Genomic DNA, 16,689 nt, shown 5'->3' with positions numbered 1-16,689 from the left:
AAAAATAATGTAATGAAATTGGAAAATAATTACGGTTTACTGGGTCTATAATGAAATTGTGGACAAAATATTTGATTATTAAAGGAATAATAGTTTTTATTTCCGTCTTCTCTGCTTGGTGCCTCTGCCATGAACTAAATATAACCCTGAGGATGAAATAAGTGAGAATGTATATTCCAGTTTTCTTAATTTTGAGTCATATTTTATCTATTTCCAATTTGTTTCCCTTTTGCGGATTTTGCATAAGAGGCTGAGACACATCTCCATTGAGGAGAATTTCTAAGCATCAGTGAAATTGCCTCATATTCCCACCCTCCATGGAACGAGGCCCCTGGAGTTGCACAGACCTGAGGTTCTTATCCCCTGTGGGTCCTCCGTCTTGAGGCAGGTCTCCATCTCATGGAATAAAGTCTCCTCAAGAGAATCCCGTCTTCTAGATGAAACTGAAAAGGGATGCTTCATGGTTAGGATTCAGAGTCAAATGGCCTATCCCTTATATTAGGACCGTGAATGCTAACGTTTGACACGTATTAATCCCTCTGTGCTAAAATCCAATGGCCTTTTTGGCACCTACCCCTGCTAGCGTATTTTTAATATTTATTCTCCTTTTTCTTGAAACATTGAAATTCCTCTACTTTTATTACCAAGTTCTTTACATAGTATTTACTATGTGCTGGTCATTTTTCATACAGATGATTAATTGATTTAACTATCTTAACAACCTAATGAGTTAGTACTGTTATTATCTTTACAAATTAGGAAATTGGAGTCTGTAAAGGTAGTTTCTAGCCAAAGGCCACACAGCTAGTAAATTATATACGTGGTGTTCAAATCCAGTACACCCTTGTTCTTAATCTTCCACCATGCTTCCACATTTTCTATTGGTTATTTCTGCAATCTAGACTCTGAACCAAAACATACAATTACCTTCCTTCTATGAGCTGAGATCTTTGTCTATCTGACTCATCATCTGTATTTCAGGCTACAGCTTCTAAAAGATGGCATTTGTATAAATGAGAATTGTGGATTATCTGCTTCTTGATCATTCCACGTGTGTCTGCATTTGGCCTGGTACTTTCCAATCCATCTCACTCAAGGTGGCCAGTGCATTTCTCCCTCTCTGCAGGAAGCCCCCATCCTGCGTGCCCTCGGTGGCAGGTAACTCACATTTTATGCAATCCCAATGGGGCTCTCACCTCTGTGGGGCAGATGTTTTTGTTTCTGAACTTTACACCACGTGAGAAATAGAATAAACAGAACCAGGAGAAGGAGCCCAAAGACACCAGAAAAAATAAGTGCTGAGTGACCTGTATAGAAATTAAACATTGATAAGTATTAAACTGGTAAATATCAAGTGTGGGTTTATACATTGGAAAAAAACTGGTTCCCTAGTTGCTGAGAAGAATGATGGCTATACGTTTCAACATATTCATGAACAGTCCATAATCTCTGAGAGCTATTTTAGATTAAAACTATCTTGGAACAACTGAAACCACATCTTTCTGTAATTCTATTGCCCTAAATTACTTCCAATTTTATACAAAAGACTCGATAATTAAACCTTTCCTCTTGCATTGCATTCACTACTAAAACACCAGACTCAGAAAATACTAGGGCCTGATCGGTTTCTTTTTCTTTCTTTCTTGGTTGTTGTTGTTGTTTTGAGATGGAGTCTCACTCCGTCACCCAGGCTGAGTGCAGTGGCACGATCTCAGCTCCCTGCAGCCTCTGCCTCCCGGGTTTAAGCAATTCCCCTGAAGCTTGAGCTGTTTCTGCCAGTCTCATAAAGACTATTTGAGAACCTAAAGATATAATTCTATCTATGAAGGTAGCATGAGAGTCTTATCGTTCTCTGCATGTAAAAAGGGTTTTTCTAGAGAGAAGGGTTGCATAGCAAAGCAGTCACAGAGCTACTGATACCACTGGCTGCCATCCGCAGTCTCGTATTTCTGCAGTCCTCAGTCTTCTTTGATTATCGTAGCAGTTTCTGCCCTCCCTTGACCTTCCATATAACCTTAGGTTATACCACTGATAGAAAACTATACCTGAGGAGGCGTTCAGTGATTTCAGTGACTGTCCTGAGAGAGAGAGAGAGAGGGAGAGAAGATGTAAATGAAAGAAAAGGAACTGGATGTTCTTTTTACACCTCCTGTGACTATTGGATGTCATTTAAAAATATCACTCAGAATCCTCTTGCTTGGAAGTCTAAGGCTAAATCCAGCTTTTTCCCCTCAAAATTATGGTGGCTCTTTTAGATAACCGTGGAACGTTATCTGATTTAGTTGGGGAAAATCATTGGTTTAACACAGCCTTTCATTCTTCAGCAAGAAGTCCTAGTAACTTCAGCTCAACTATCTGAGGCTGTTTCCCCATGTCCTTTACCCTTAGTAGGAGGCTCAGTGTGAGTGCAGCCTTTTTACACTTACCAGTGAGTGCAGCCTTTTTACACTTACCAGAGCACCTCACACCAGCATCTTCCTTGTGTCCACAGTCACTTTGTCCCCAGGGTTGGGCACGACAGTCCCATAGAAATGACTCATTCCCCTTGCACTGCATCTCGTCCAACCAGATGGGTCCAGTTCCCCGGCCGAACGCAGCGTCCCTCAGGGCAGCCAGGGCAGAGCCGCAGCCCAGCTGCTGACACACCACCTCCGCCTCGGCCAGGTCCCAGGAGTCATCGCACACCGTGCCCCAGGAGCCTTCGTGCCAGATCTCCACTCTTCCAGAGCACTCCGTGTCCCCTCCACGCACTCGGATTTTATCTACGAAGGCACAAAACATTGCCGTCTTGACTCCTGAAGGAGGGTGTGGGAGAACGCTGAGGTAGAAAAACTTGAAGGTGGTGAATGTGTTTGATGAAGATGGGTGTGGTAAGGAAGGCGGAATTTCAGTCACGTAGATTAGGGGATAACCCGTAACGCGGTGGCTCACGCCTGGAATCCAAGCACTTTGGAGGCCAAGGCGGGCGGGTCACCTGAGGTTGGGAGTTCAAGACCAGCCTGACCAACATGGTGAAACACCGTGTTAAAAAAAAGAAAAAAAAGGAGAGAATAACCTGTAAAGTGAATAAGCCCCTACACATGACTGTGGTTGGTCGTAGCCACAGTCAAGGGGTGAAGCATCTCCAGCGAGGCCACACCAGATATTTATCTTCTACTCTAGATGTTTGAAAACGAAACATATTGATTTCATTTTCCAAAGTTCAATGTCCTATCTGACCCAAACACCCTATTTTGCCCCTCTCATTTTCACTATTTCTCCAACTATAACTGATGTTCATTTGGCTCAAGTCTGATCTATAGACTGTTGCTTCTTCGACGCCCTCCGATTATCAGTCCTTTCTTGACTTCGCTTCACTCCTCGTAAAGTACGTGTACTAAGATGATAACTACAAACATCCTCTTTCCCAAATGAACAAGGCCTTGGCACTAGTGACCTCTCCTCACACCCACATGGCTGTGTACAAATGCAGGGTAAACTAACTCTCTACCTCCTTCAAGCCAGTTCCTGAAATACTGAGTTTCACTGCAGATAATTGTAACTGGGGTCATTTTAAACTTGCTGTCAAAAAAAGTCTGCAGAATCCTCAATATTTTAGAATGATATTATCATTTTTATTTCTCATTCTTCATTATTTTGTGAAATGTTCTTTCATATTCGAAGCCTCTGCCCACCAACAACATGAAGACCAAAAGAGAATCTCAGGATTTCTCTACTGAACTTTAGTTTCCGTAATAGCACAGGAAAAGCTAAAGTTTCAGTAGATAATGAACTTTTAGGTAACTTGTCTTCTATTCCAAAGGGCTTTTCGATCTAAACATCTCATCCCCAAGTCAATTAACCTGATAGCTTTCACATGCACCCTTTAAAAAATCTTCTTTCTCCTGGTCATAAGAGCCCCTCTCCAGTTACCATGTTAACCCTTTTCTCTCTCATAGCCAAACATCTTGAAAGAGTTTGATTTATTTTTTCTCTTCATTTCTGTGAATCTCTGTCTCATTAATAAATACTTTTAGACTAGCTTCTACCTCCTACTAATACAGAGTGCATCACTGGATGGCTATCTCATAATAAATTCAGAGTATGTTTTTTAATCCTACTTCTTTGCTATGGTTTGGCTGTCCCCAACCAAACCTCCAATTGTAGCTCCCATAATTTCCACGTGTTGTGGGAGGGACCTCGTGGGAGGTGATTGAATCATGGGCTGGGTCTTTCTTGTGCTGTTCTTGTGATAGTGAATAAGTCTCGCAAGAGCTGATGGTTTTATAAAGGGGAGATTCGCTGCACACACTCTTGCTTGCCACCATGTTAAGACGTGACTTTTCTCCTCCTTTGCCTTCCTCCATGATTGTGAGGCCTGCCCAACCATGTGAGTCCATTAAGCCTCGGGTATGTCTTTATTAGCAGCATGAGAACTGACTAACACATTCTTTAATCCTTTCACAAAATTGGCTCAAGATAATGAGATTAACCCAGTAGTCTTAGACATTCTCTTTAAGTAATAACGAATTCCCATCCAAAATAGCTATAGTTATCTCTCTCAAATATTGAAATGTAATTTTATGCCATGTATTATTAAAGATCATACAAGCTGGCAGAATTTATCCTAGTAATTTTATATTGCAACAAATCCAGTACTAAAATCAACAAATATAGAGAGAGGACTAAAGAAAATCTATGGCATAGTATCATTCATATTCATATAGATGCAAGATTTCCATGTAAAACATGGAAAATTAAAACTTAAGATAATTGAAATCCAAAATTTCAGGTAATATAATTGATTAAATGGAAAAATAGATTTTGGAAAGCAAATATTGAGAAATATGCCTAAAATAATTTTCTGTATGCTCAAGGCTATTTAATGTGATGTTAACTAAAACGGAAAAATAACTTGAATTTTCTAAACGTCCAATCACAGGCATGTGGTGCATGAGATTATGGTATATCATATGGTAAAGAAATACCCTTTAGTGTGAGAAAATATTACTAAATCAAAAGAGCAAGCAGCACAAATTCACATTGTATAACATTTTTGCAATAAAATACATGAATATATATAAAATACATACACATATATGATACGCAAGAGTATAACTTCAGCTAATATAGCATCAACTGATCATAGCATTATAGGTGATATTTGTATTTTTTCAAGATTTCCGTTTTTTGTTTTTTTTTTTCAAATTCTTGTTTGAGGAATGATATTATGTGATAAAATTACAATAGTAAAAGGAAGCAAAGTGCTTAAAAATATAAACCACAGGCCGGGCGCAGTGGCTCAAGCCTGTAATCCCAGCACTTTGGGAGGCCGAGGAGGGTGGATCACGAGGTCAAGAGATCGAGACCATCCTGGCCAACATGATGAAACCCCATCTCTACTAAAAATACAAAAATTAGCCGGGCGTTTGGTACATGCCTGCAGTCCCAGCTACTTGGAAGGCTGAAGCAGAAGAATCGCTTGAACCTGGGAGGCGGAGGTTGTGGTGAGCCAAGACTGTGCCACTGTGCTCCAGCCTGGTGACAGAGCAAGACTCCGTTCCCCCCCCCAAAAAAAAAAAAAATATATATATATATGTATATATATAAACCACAAATGGACAATATTCATAAATAATGTCCATATACACTACTAACCAAATACATGCAAATTATCTTGAAATAGGTGAAATTTTAATTTGGGAATTACGTGTATGTCCGTGTGTGTTTCTCTCTGTGTGTAGCATTGGTAGGAAGAGTTAAATAAAATTGATGCTCTCCTATACTGGTGATAAGAATGAAAACTAACACATAGGCTTTCTGCTGGAGCAATTAACTAGTACATATCAACATACATAAAAAATGTTCACTTATTTTACCCACTCATCATGAGACTAGAAATATAACCTTCAGATATAATCAGAGATCCACTGAAAATGAATAAGGGTGCTTATGATGACATTATTTCTACTAGTTTGACATTGAGAAATAGCTTTAAAACCAATAATCACGATTATTTATGTTCACGTGATAAAATATTGCATGCCATTTGAAGGCTATTTATTGAAATTAGAATATATTTATAGTATACTTTTACATATAAAAGTAGGATACAGAAATCCTACTTTATGCATATGTGGTATTATACATGTATAAATATACTGTAATACATTATATACATATATATCATACTGTATATACATATACACATATATAATAGTATCTACATTTTATATACACAATCATAACTTTAAGTTTTTGAACAAAAGATAGACTAACAGTTAATGTTTCTGAATATTGGTAATGGTTATTTTTGATAATCAGATTAAATGTGAAATGAATTTATTATTTATAATTGTACAATTTCTAAAATCTCTATAATAAACATATTAAATTTTAATCAAATAGCACATTTACAAGTGCCTTATAAATAATCAACTAACTTCTCTTAGTAAAATGTTCTGCAGGAAAAAATAGAGGTGTTTAATTTCCCCAAATAATTTACATTTCCTCAAAAGTTCTGAGCTTTCTAGAGTTTCTAAGACAAAACATATTCTGTTTTTCATTTTTAAAAACCCTATCATTGTTTATGAGTTGTTATCCTTTTAAAACTAAACCAAAATAATAAAATTTCAATATACAACAGATGTGATAAATCAGCATTTATTTTCATGTACTTTTCAGTGAGTCTGTCATGTGTTCCTGGATGGAAAGATTTGCTATTTGTGGTAAATTATATTCCACAGGGTTTCAGTGACAGCCAGTGTTTAGAAAGATACCCACCTTCACATGTGATCCAGGTCTCTTCCGCTGGGCTAGAGACTCTTCGCTCCCACGGCGCAGACAGGCACTGCCATATGGAGATATGCATTTTAGGACATTGAATGCCATCCACCCACATGAAACCAGAGCCTGTCTTAGATAAAGGGGCGAGGCTGACGACTCCATTCTCTGCACAGCCCAGCTGCCTGCACACAATCCCGGCTGTGGCTGTGGTGATGTTCCTCCTGCCAACGCTGCCCCAGGTCCCATTATAGAAGACTTCCAATCTCCCAGCACAGCTCTCCGTTTCCGTTTCACTGTAGAGCCTCAAGGCTGTGAATTCTAGAGACAAATACAAAACCTAGTGTGAAATATTTCCTTTGGAGTTGGAAAATTCCTCCCCAAGGAATCCATTTCTTCCCCTGGAGATAATGTACTAAGGCTCACGCTACAATTCCATCAATCACTCTAATGTATTAACAGCATATTATCTGATGGAAACTGAGGGTCTTGTGTGATTTCAGCGTTAGCAAGGGTTTCCCAAGAATAGTATTAGAGCATTAAACTTGTATCAACAAGTTAAAATGCAACATTCTACATGCTACTCTGGAACATAAATTCGATTCAGAAAATTATCAGGAGGCTGATCCCATTTGCAGGGACGTCCAAGGGAGAGAATACAGGCGTGGGTTCTTAGTTTCTGTTTCTGGTCAGGCTAGTAAAGCCCCTTCCTCATCCCTCTTTTCCGCTTACCACTAGAGACAGAAACTAACAACCATGGCCGAAGGCTATTAAAAGCCTAAAACAAAACAGAACAACAAAATATGGCTGACTGCGCACAGTTGACAGTGTATTCTCAGACAAGTTATTCAGTGTCTCTTGACTTCTTAAGGTCAAAGTGCAAGTAATACAAGGTCCCTATTTTGGGGTCCAACCTTCTCTGACAGTAAGACCAACTTCCTATTTTTTTCTCAGTTCTGAATGACACCCAGACAAATGAAATATGACAAGTGTATTAAGAAATCAGTATCAGAATAGGATTGAAATCAAGTGGATTTTTGTTTTGTTTTGTTTGGATTCCTAAGCCACTTTTCGCTACACTTAACAATTGTGTTGTGTGTGTGCGCGTGTGTGCGCGTGTGTGCGGAGGAGGGTGAAAAGGTAGCCGCGCAGACCTGAGCAGATGACCCCTGCGTCCTCCTTGTGCCTGCAGTCGTGCTGCCCCCAGCCCCGGGAGGGGCACTGCCACACGCGGGACTCCGTTCCTGTGCAGTTCAGGTCGTCCAGCCAGATGGGCCCCGACCCCGCCCCGAAGTGAGCGGAGACCGTGGCGTTGAGGGCCCTGCCGCAGCCCAGCTGCCTGCACACCACGTGGGCCTCGCTCAGGCCCCAGCCGTCGTCACAGACGCTGCCCCAGGAGCCGTCGTGGTAGATGGCCACTCTCCCGGCGCAGCGGCTGTCCCCGTCCACCAGGCGGAGCTGCTTGTCCTCTTAAAGGAGAAAGTCCCGTTACTAAATCTCTTTTTTTCTTTTGAGACGGAGTTTCGCTCTTGTTACCCAGGCTGGAGTGCAATGGCGCGATCTCGGCTCACCGCAACCTCCGCCTCCTGGGTTCCGGCAATTCTCCTGCCTCAGCCTCCTGAGTAGCTGGGATTACAGGCACGCGCCACCATGCCCAGCTAATTTTTTTGCATTTTTTGTAGAGACGGGGTTTCACCATGTTGACCAGGATGGTCTCGATCTCCTGACCTCGTGATCCACCCGCTTCGGCCTCCCAAAGTACATTCTTTAAAGCTGCAGTGGCCGGGCACGGTGGCTCATGCCTGTAATCCCAGCACTTTGGGAGGCCGAGAGGGGTGGATCACCTGAGATTCAGGAGATCGAGACCATCCTGGCCAACATGAAACCCCATCTCTACTAAAAATACAAAAATTAGCTGGGCATGGTGGCCTGCGCCTGTAGTCCCAGCTACTCGAGAGGCTAAGGCAGGAGAATTGCTTGAACCGGGAGGCAGAGCTTGCAGTGAGCCGAGATTGTGCCACTGCACTCCAGCCTGGCGCCTGGCGCCTGGCGACAGAGCAAGACTCTGTCTCAAAAATAAAAATAAAAAATAAAAATAAAAAAATAAAGCTGCTGTGTTTCCTAAGACTTATTCTGCTTACCTGAGCAGACGAAAACACCACCCTCCGGAACTGCAGGCAAGTATGGGTCAGATAAATTTGCAGGGCATAGAAACACTGGCTGGGTCAGGTTTCCTGGTGGAGGGTGCAGGAAACAGGGCAAAAGTAAGACCGAAATACATGGAAAAGATTGAAGAGTTCTGTGATAACATGGGATGAGCAATCATGATAAGGACTTTTCAAACCCTGTCGTCTATTGAAATCATTTTTATTAATAATGTCTACTCTTAAATCCCAAACACAGAGGTGTTAACTTCACCCTAGGAATGGCCCTAGTTACCTTTATTTCTTACATGTTACTCTGACTGTCATGCCTATCCTCCTTCCACCTGCCCCCATTTTCCTACCCCTCTTTCCTCTAATCCCACACTCCCATATCTGGGCTATGTTGACAGTAGCGGACCATAAGCACTGTTCTCTTACCTGTGCAGGTCACAGAGACAGTATTTTCATGGATACAGGGAGGTGCTCCAAGAACTGTCATTGGACAGCTATCCAGAACTGACTCATTCCCTGAGCAATGAAAACGGTGTCCCCAGACACGACCACTTCCTTTTCCAATATATTTTCCTCCTGTGGTTGAGACAGCAACCCCACAGCTGAGCTGTCTGCATAGAACATGCGCATCTTCTAGGTCCCAGTGGGTGTCACACAGTGCGCCCCAATAGCCAAACACCTTGAGCTCCACTTGACCCTCACACTGGGATTTGCCATTCACAAGTCGGGCATCTGTATATCCTGGGGGAGACAGGGCCATAGAAGAGACATCATGACGTATCAGCTCCAGCCCCATACGCCCCTTCTCCAGCCCCGACCAATTAAGATTATTAAAAATCTCACGAGAACAGACAACTCCAACTTCTCTGCCGTGGAAACAAGTGTCTTCTGGATGTTGAACTGTGGGGCATAATGCAAGGTATGTTTCACTCCCTTCACACTGGAACTTTTCGGCCCAAGTTAGACCTTTCCCTTTTTCAAAGTGAGCTCCCACAGGAAGAGATATGGCCTCTCCACAATTTAATTCTCTGCACAGCACATGGGCAGCAGGAAGAGAGAAATCAGAATCACAGACAGAGCCCCATGTGTCTCCATGTTTCACTTCAACAAGTCCAGAACAGGGCGTATCAGCTCCAACCAGCCTGGGCTGCCTGTGGGCTACAAAATAGCATTTCAAAGGTTAGTTTTTCGGGTTTTCCAATATCCAACCCTGTCTCAAATCTCCAGGGCAGTTTTTCTCCATTCATTAGACCATCCCATTCGTAGGGGCTCAGAGAATAATATTTGCAGTACAGACTTGAGCTCACAGATTTGGATTACATACCTATTTTCTATGTCTTGGTGACCCACCAATCCTAGATTTAGAACTGAAGGAAATGAATTGTACAATTTGTTCACATTGAAAAACACTGACTGAGTAACCTCAGCATTAAACAGTATATATTAAGATTTGTAGTCATCTTAACAAGATGGTATAAAATAAGAATAGGACTTCTACCTACTAGGTCAGACCCCAGGAATCTATCTAAATGAATAATTCATAAACAACCAAAAAATGCTGCCCATTATTCTGACTCTATTCTTTGCGGCAAAACTACTTACATTAGTAATGTAAGTTGTCTGTCTCCAACCCAGGCGTTGTTCCAAACTCCTGACTCATTTATCCAATTTCCGTCTAGCATTTCCACTTGGATTTCCTACAGACATCTCAGTGTGAATTCCTTGGAGTCCTTTCAAGCACCTATCTAAGGCTGCGGACTTCCATATTTTTATTGATGCAACTCCATCATTCCAGAGACTCAAATATTTCGAAATAATTCTTGACTTCTGTTACGTAATATATCTTGCCTTTCAGAAGGTTTTGTTTTCTGCATTTTCAAAGTATGTCCACAATCCCAAAACTTCTCACCCCATCAACCTTAGCACCTGGATTGAACCACCACCATTACTTGCCTGAGTTACTGTAATAGATTCCTACAGATTCCCTATTTCTATAATTATTCCTCTATAGTTCATCTTCTAAAAAGTAAAAATCCAAAGAGGTCATTTAAAATGATCTATGAGGTGAAATCAGTATTCTGCCCCAAATCCTCCCATAACTCTAAATTTCACTCAGAGTAAAAACTTAAACTCTTATGAAGACCTACCTGTCCCTGAGTGACCTTCCCCTGCTCATTTACCTGTTTTGGTGCTATGTCCTGATGTTTGACTTACTGCTCTTCAGCTGTATTGGATTCCTTTCTCTTCTTCAAACACATCAGGCATAATCCTGCCCCAAGGCTTTTGAACTGGCTGCATCTCCATTTGTATTTTCCTTCTGCATATATGCACACAACTGACCCTCTCATCCCCTTCAAGTCTTTGTCTATGTTTCACCTTTTAAGTAAGGCCTACCTCAGTCATTTTATTTGGAATTTCATTCTGTCCTATAAACACTCTGAATTCTATTTTCTAGTTCTATTTTTTTCTATAGCCCTCTAACATCGCTAGTAGCACATATTTTACTTCCTCACAGCTAGTGATGTTCTTTTGAACAGTACTACTCTAGAATCTCCTATCCATAAAAAAAAAAAATGGAATGACTCCCCTGGAGATTATATTCCTTTTTAGTCATTACGTTATCTATTTGCCTTAAAATTCAACTTTTTGGAAATAATCTATGCCTATTATCCTAACATCTTTACCTCCCATTTCCTTCCCAACTTGAAATGTGTAAGGCCGGCTGCCTCGCAGAGGGTTAAACGGACACATCCATCTCTCTCCGTGTCTGATAAGGGCATCATCACCCAAGCTCGTTATCTGGCCTGGCCGCATGGCTTCCCTGCACCCGCCTCCGCATACCAGACCCAAGCCCACACTCAGCACTAAACTATGCATCCAGCCCCCAGCGCACTGTTGAAACACCCTGCAGAAAATTTTTTTTAAAAGAAACCCCACCAAACCCTGCCCAGTAGCAGTCTGCCCCGACCTCCCAGCAGGCCCACTTACCCAAGGTCCCGCCCACCCACCAATGGCAACTAGCTCCAGGTATTTCCTGCATCTCAACAGCCAATAAAATTGCCTTCACGCTTTTTCCCCAATAGCCAATCAATTGCCTTCCCTCTGCATAAAACCCCACGCCCTAAACAGCCAGGGGGAACTTCTTTGGCCCCTTCCTAGACCACAGAACCTCGCTCGGAAGCTAAATAAATTAGCTTCTCATTTTCTTATACTTGCCTCAGTTTCTTCATTTTACCTCAGCAATAAACCTTACAAAATGATCTCCCTTTTCTATTGTGACAGAACTACTTTTATTAAATTTATTCATGACTTCTCTGTTGCTAACCTTGGTGGAAATTGTTTAGTTTCATCTATATTGGCCTCTTAGGTTTTTTCCAGAATTGATTTCCCCATCTTTTTGAAACATTTTCTTCCCTTGGTTTTAGTGATGTGACATTCTGCAACCACTCCTCCTCAGTATGCTTTTCCGACTTCTTTTATGTCAGTAAACCATTAAATATTATTGTTCTTCAGGGCTAAGAGCTCATTCTTCTTGGATCTGGGCTTTTAAAATTCTCAATTTACATTTTATTCCTAGATTTAGTTTTCATCTACGTCTCTAGGATTCTAATAGTTATATCTCCATTCAAGACAAATCTTCTGATCACATAGATCTTATATCCACTTCCCTCTAACCCTCTTCATTTGATGACTGCCTTACCGTCACCTCACATTGCACACATACAAAATTGGATTCATCATCCCACTCTCTCTAACCAGCTTCTCTTCCTTTTCTTTTTCTTTTTTTTTTTTTTTTTTTGAGACGGAGTTTCACTCTTGTTACCCAGGCTGGAGTGCAATGGCGCCATCTCGGCTCACCGCAACCTCCGCCTCCTGGGTTCAGGCAATTCTCCTGCCTCAGCCTCCTGAGTAGCTGGAATTACAGGCACGTGCCACCATGCCCAGCTAATTTTTTTGTATTTTTAGTAGAGACGGGGTTTCACCAGGTTGACCAGGATGGTCTCGATCTCTCGACCTCGTGATCCCCCCGCCTCGGCCTCCCAAAGTGCTGGGATTACAGGCTTGAGCCACCGCGCCCGGCCACCAGCTTCTCTTCCAAGATTATCTTTCCAGATGATGAAACTGCAGTATACCCATCTACTTAATATAGAAATATTTATCTTTATTTCCACATTTGTTGGTTTCAGCTTCATAATGAGCAGGCTAATCACAATTCCAAATCATCCCTAGAATTATTCAACAACGTGACTCCCTGCATCCAATAGCCTCCTCTTTCCAACACATACACACACACACACACACACACACAGACACACACACACACACACACACACGCACACATTCTGCAGCCAGAGTGCTGTCTTTGAAATGCAAGTTTTATCATGCTGACAACCTTCAATAGTTTACCATTCACTTTAGAATAAAGTCCAAAATTCCTGTTCTGCAAATCACCTTGCCCTTGCCTAGATATCAAGACTTTATTATAACTTTTCCCCCTCGTTCACTTCGATCTAATACCTCTTCTTTAAACCATTTTTTAGTTCCTGGAATAACACAAGTTCATTCCCAAGTGTGGTACTTGAATAAAATACTACTGTTTTAAGTAATCTTCCCAACACTTCTTCATATGATTAAATCATACATATCCTTCCCGTCTTTCCTTAACTATCACGTCACAGAAATATTTTCCGACTCTACAAATAGGTAATAGCTTCTAATTATGCCTTCTCATTTCATCTTGTGCTTCTACTTCATACAATTTTAAATAATTATTTTATTATATATTTTTATTATACACATCTTCTAGATAAGAGGGTAGGATTGCTTTTATCTAGTTCATTTACTTTTGACCTAATATTGTTAAGTAGCCATGTCATCAATATGTATTGAGTAATTGCAAAAAGAAATAATCAAATAAACGTGTTTATCTTTGTCCAGGAATTACCTGAGCAGATCAAACTTGCTTCCATATTTAAAGGGCAAATGGTCTGTTTCCACTCCCATCGTACACAATCCCAGATAGAGGCTTCCTTTCCAGTGCAGCGAGAATTAGATAGTGAGATGCGCAGTGTTCTTCTTGTAAAATGAGCCTCTCTGGAGACACTGACTGGAGACCCACATTCAAGTTGCCTGCAAACAACTTCAGCAATGTTCATTCTCCAGTTGTTAGCACACAAAATTCCCACGGCTCCCTGGACTTCCACCTCAACTATTCCAGCACACCTGCTGCTTCCACCCACAAGCCTCAGCTCCATATCCGATGCATCTGTAAACAAATACCACAGTAATTTTAGAGAGGTACTCTATGTCAGACACTTAAGATTCCTGTCCGTTCATGTACAGTGTCATAGACCAGTGGCCAAAAGTTGAGAGATTGTTCAGCTCCTGGCTTCACCGGTGCATTTAATTTCATTTTGTATTTTCCTTCAAACTTAATTTTCCTGTTTACTGGATAGAAAATAACACTTATAAAAAGTACACAGAGTACGTTTCAAATCCATTAAAATTTCTGGCTTATTAAGCAAGGTTGTAATTTTGCTTACAAAATCTTATCAGAGACTTAGGATAAAAAATAATGTTACTTAGTGGCCCTAATTCTTGACTGAATATTTGAAGAATTACCTATTACATGTTAGAGACTAAAGAGAATAGTAGGAAGAGGTGATACGATTTAATGAAAAGTCAAGGAAAAACGGCATAGGGTTGTGATGTTACCAAATCCAGAAAAATGGGGAAACTTGCCTATTAGTGATGCCAAATGAAGTAATTCTAAAAAGAAATTGGAGCTCAGGAAAAGGAAAATGAAACTCACTGTATGTGAGAAGAGAAGTGTTTTTTTTTTTGTTTGTTTGTTTGTTTTTATAATGAAATATGTTCAGCATCACTAATGATCAAGGAAATGCAAATGAAAACTACAATGCAATACCACCTTATGCCTGCAAGAAAGACCATAATAAAAAAATTTAAAATAACATGTTTTGCATGGATGCAGTGAAAAGGGAACACTTCTACACTGCTGGTGGAATGTAGACTACTAGAACCGCTATGAAAAACAGTGTGGAGAGTCCTTAAACTAAAAGAAGAGCTGCCATTTGGTCCAGCAGTCCCTCTACTGAGTATCTACCCAGAGGAAAAGAAGTCATTATCTGAAAAAGATACTTGCACATGCATATTTACAGCAACATAAGTCGCAATTACAAAAATATAAAACCAGCTCAAATTCCCATCAATCAACAAGTGGATAAGGAAACTGTGAGGGGTGTGTGTGTGTGTGTGTGTGTGTATGTGTGTGTGTGCATATATATATATATATATACATATATATATATATGATGGAATACTACTCAGTCATAAAAATGAATGAATTGGAGACTATTATCGTAGGTGAAGTAACTCAGGAATGGAAAACCAAACATCATATGTTCTCATTCATAACTTGGAGCTAAGCTATGAGGATGCAAAGACATAAGAATAATACAATGGACTTTGAGGACTCAGGGGAAAGGGTAGAAGGGGATTGTGGACTAAAAGACTACAAATCGGGTTCAGTGTATACTGTTCGGGTGACGGGCACACCAAAATCTCACAAATCATCACTGAAGAATTCACTCATGTAACCAATTGCCACCTGTTTCCCAAAAACCTATGGAAATAAAAACCTTTTTTAAAAGGAGGAAAAAAATTAAATCAGAAATTAATTCAGAGCCAAATAATCGAGTCAGTCTTTGAAGCAAATTTTTAGCAGTATTGATGTGAAATGCAATGAATCTAATTCTAGACTCATTGTCTTTTTAGGGCACTTTGGTAGTTTTGGGTGTCCTGTGGCATAGTCTGTGAAACACTCAAGTAATACTGCCTACTAATTTGACAGTATATTTGATTATATAAGAATATAATACTTCTTTATCTAATTAAAAACTATGAATAGTATCAGCTTGTTTTCTATTGTTTCAGTTAAAAAAAAATTCAGAGGCGGGCACCAAGATGACCAAGAGGAGGCAACACTGGAATGCAGCTCCCAGTGAATGAGCCACAGAGGGCTAGAGGACTTCCCGAGTCCAAGCGAGGTGCTGGGTTCATTTCAGTGGGACTGGCAGGACACTGAAAATAGCCCAGGGAAGGCAAGTCAAAGGAGGGCAAGAGCAGCCCAGGGAGGGTGAACCAAGACAGGGCAGGGCACGTCCCCACCTGGAACATGTAGCCAGCTTGGGGGGTCTGAGCCTTCACCCTTTGGTGCTCCAATTCAGATCTTGCACTTCCCTCATCCCTCCTGCAACTCACGGTCCATGAGAGCCACTGAGGGGTGCTGTGGGTTGTCAATGCAAATCTGAGCGACAGCTCCCACCTGATGCTGCAAGTTGTCGGCACGGACCTGGGCAGAAATTTGGACTAATGCCAGTGGGATGGAACTACCGTCCCACAGAAAGGCAGAGTTGAAAGCAGGGGAACAGGCCATAAGGCCTGTCAGGCCCCACCCCTACAAAACTCAAACTGAAGCCCACATGCTAGAGAGCTTCACAGTGAATACACCAGTTTGACCCTAACCAAGAAGATTGAGATTGGGGAAGGAAAGATGTCACTGGGAAGGCAGGCCTAAACTCACCTGCCTAAACAAACTCCAGGGGAAGACCACCCACCAGCAGCCTGACTGAATCCAAGGCAGCCCAGCAGAACCTCTACAGGCCAAAAAAGGTACAGCTCCAACCTCAACAGAAAGGACATCCACTCAGAGATTCCTCCTGAAATTACCAACTTCAAGGATCAAGGGGCG

At 41.2% G+C, this 16,689-nt stretch overlaps 1 protein-coding gene across 1 annotated transcript in view; it reads right to left on the bottom strand.

Annotated features, from left to right (window-relative positions):
* Window positions 1–16,689, bottom strand: part of CD163L1 (CD163 molecule like 1) — a 72,862-nt gene that overhangs the window by 5,624 nt on the left and 50,549 nt on the right. The window contains exons 9-18 of the mRNA XM_074403149.1: window positions 13,864–14,184; window positions 9,762–10,076; window positions 9,345–9,659; window positions 8,904–8,996; window positions 7,917–8,231; window positions 6,763–7,083; window positions 2,454–2,762; window positions 2,046–2,078; window positions 1,197–1,307; window positions 348–443 (exon numbers count right to left, since the gene is read on the bottom strand). Of these exons, the coding sequence (XP_074259250.1) occupies window positions 348–443; window positions 1,197–1,307; window positions 2,046–2,078; window positions 2,454–2,762; window positions 6,763–7,083; window positions 7,917–8,231; window positions 8,904–8,996; window positions 9,345–9,659; window positions 9,762–10,076; window positions 13,864–14,184 (2,229 nt within the window). The remainder of the gene's footprint in view (window positions 1–347; window positions 444–1,196; window positions 1,308–2,045; window positions 2,079–2,453; window positions 2,763–6,762; window positions 7,084–7,916; window positions 8,232–8,903; window positions 8,997–9,344; window positions 9,660–9,761; window positions 10,077–13,863; window positions 14,185–16,689) is intronic.

The sequence above is a fragment of the Saimiri boliviensis genome, chromosome 7 (assembly GCF_048565385.1).
Source record: "Saimiri boliviensis isolate mSaiBol1 chromosome 7, mSaiBol1.pri, whole genome shotgun sequence".
Lineage (NCBI taxonomy): Eukaryota > Metazoa > Chordata > Mammalia > Primates > Cebidae > Saimiri > Saimiri boliviensis.
Note: the sequence above shows the minus strand (reverse complement) of the source record. Positions and strands in the feature narration are given on the sequence as shown.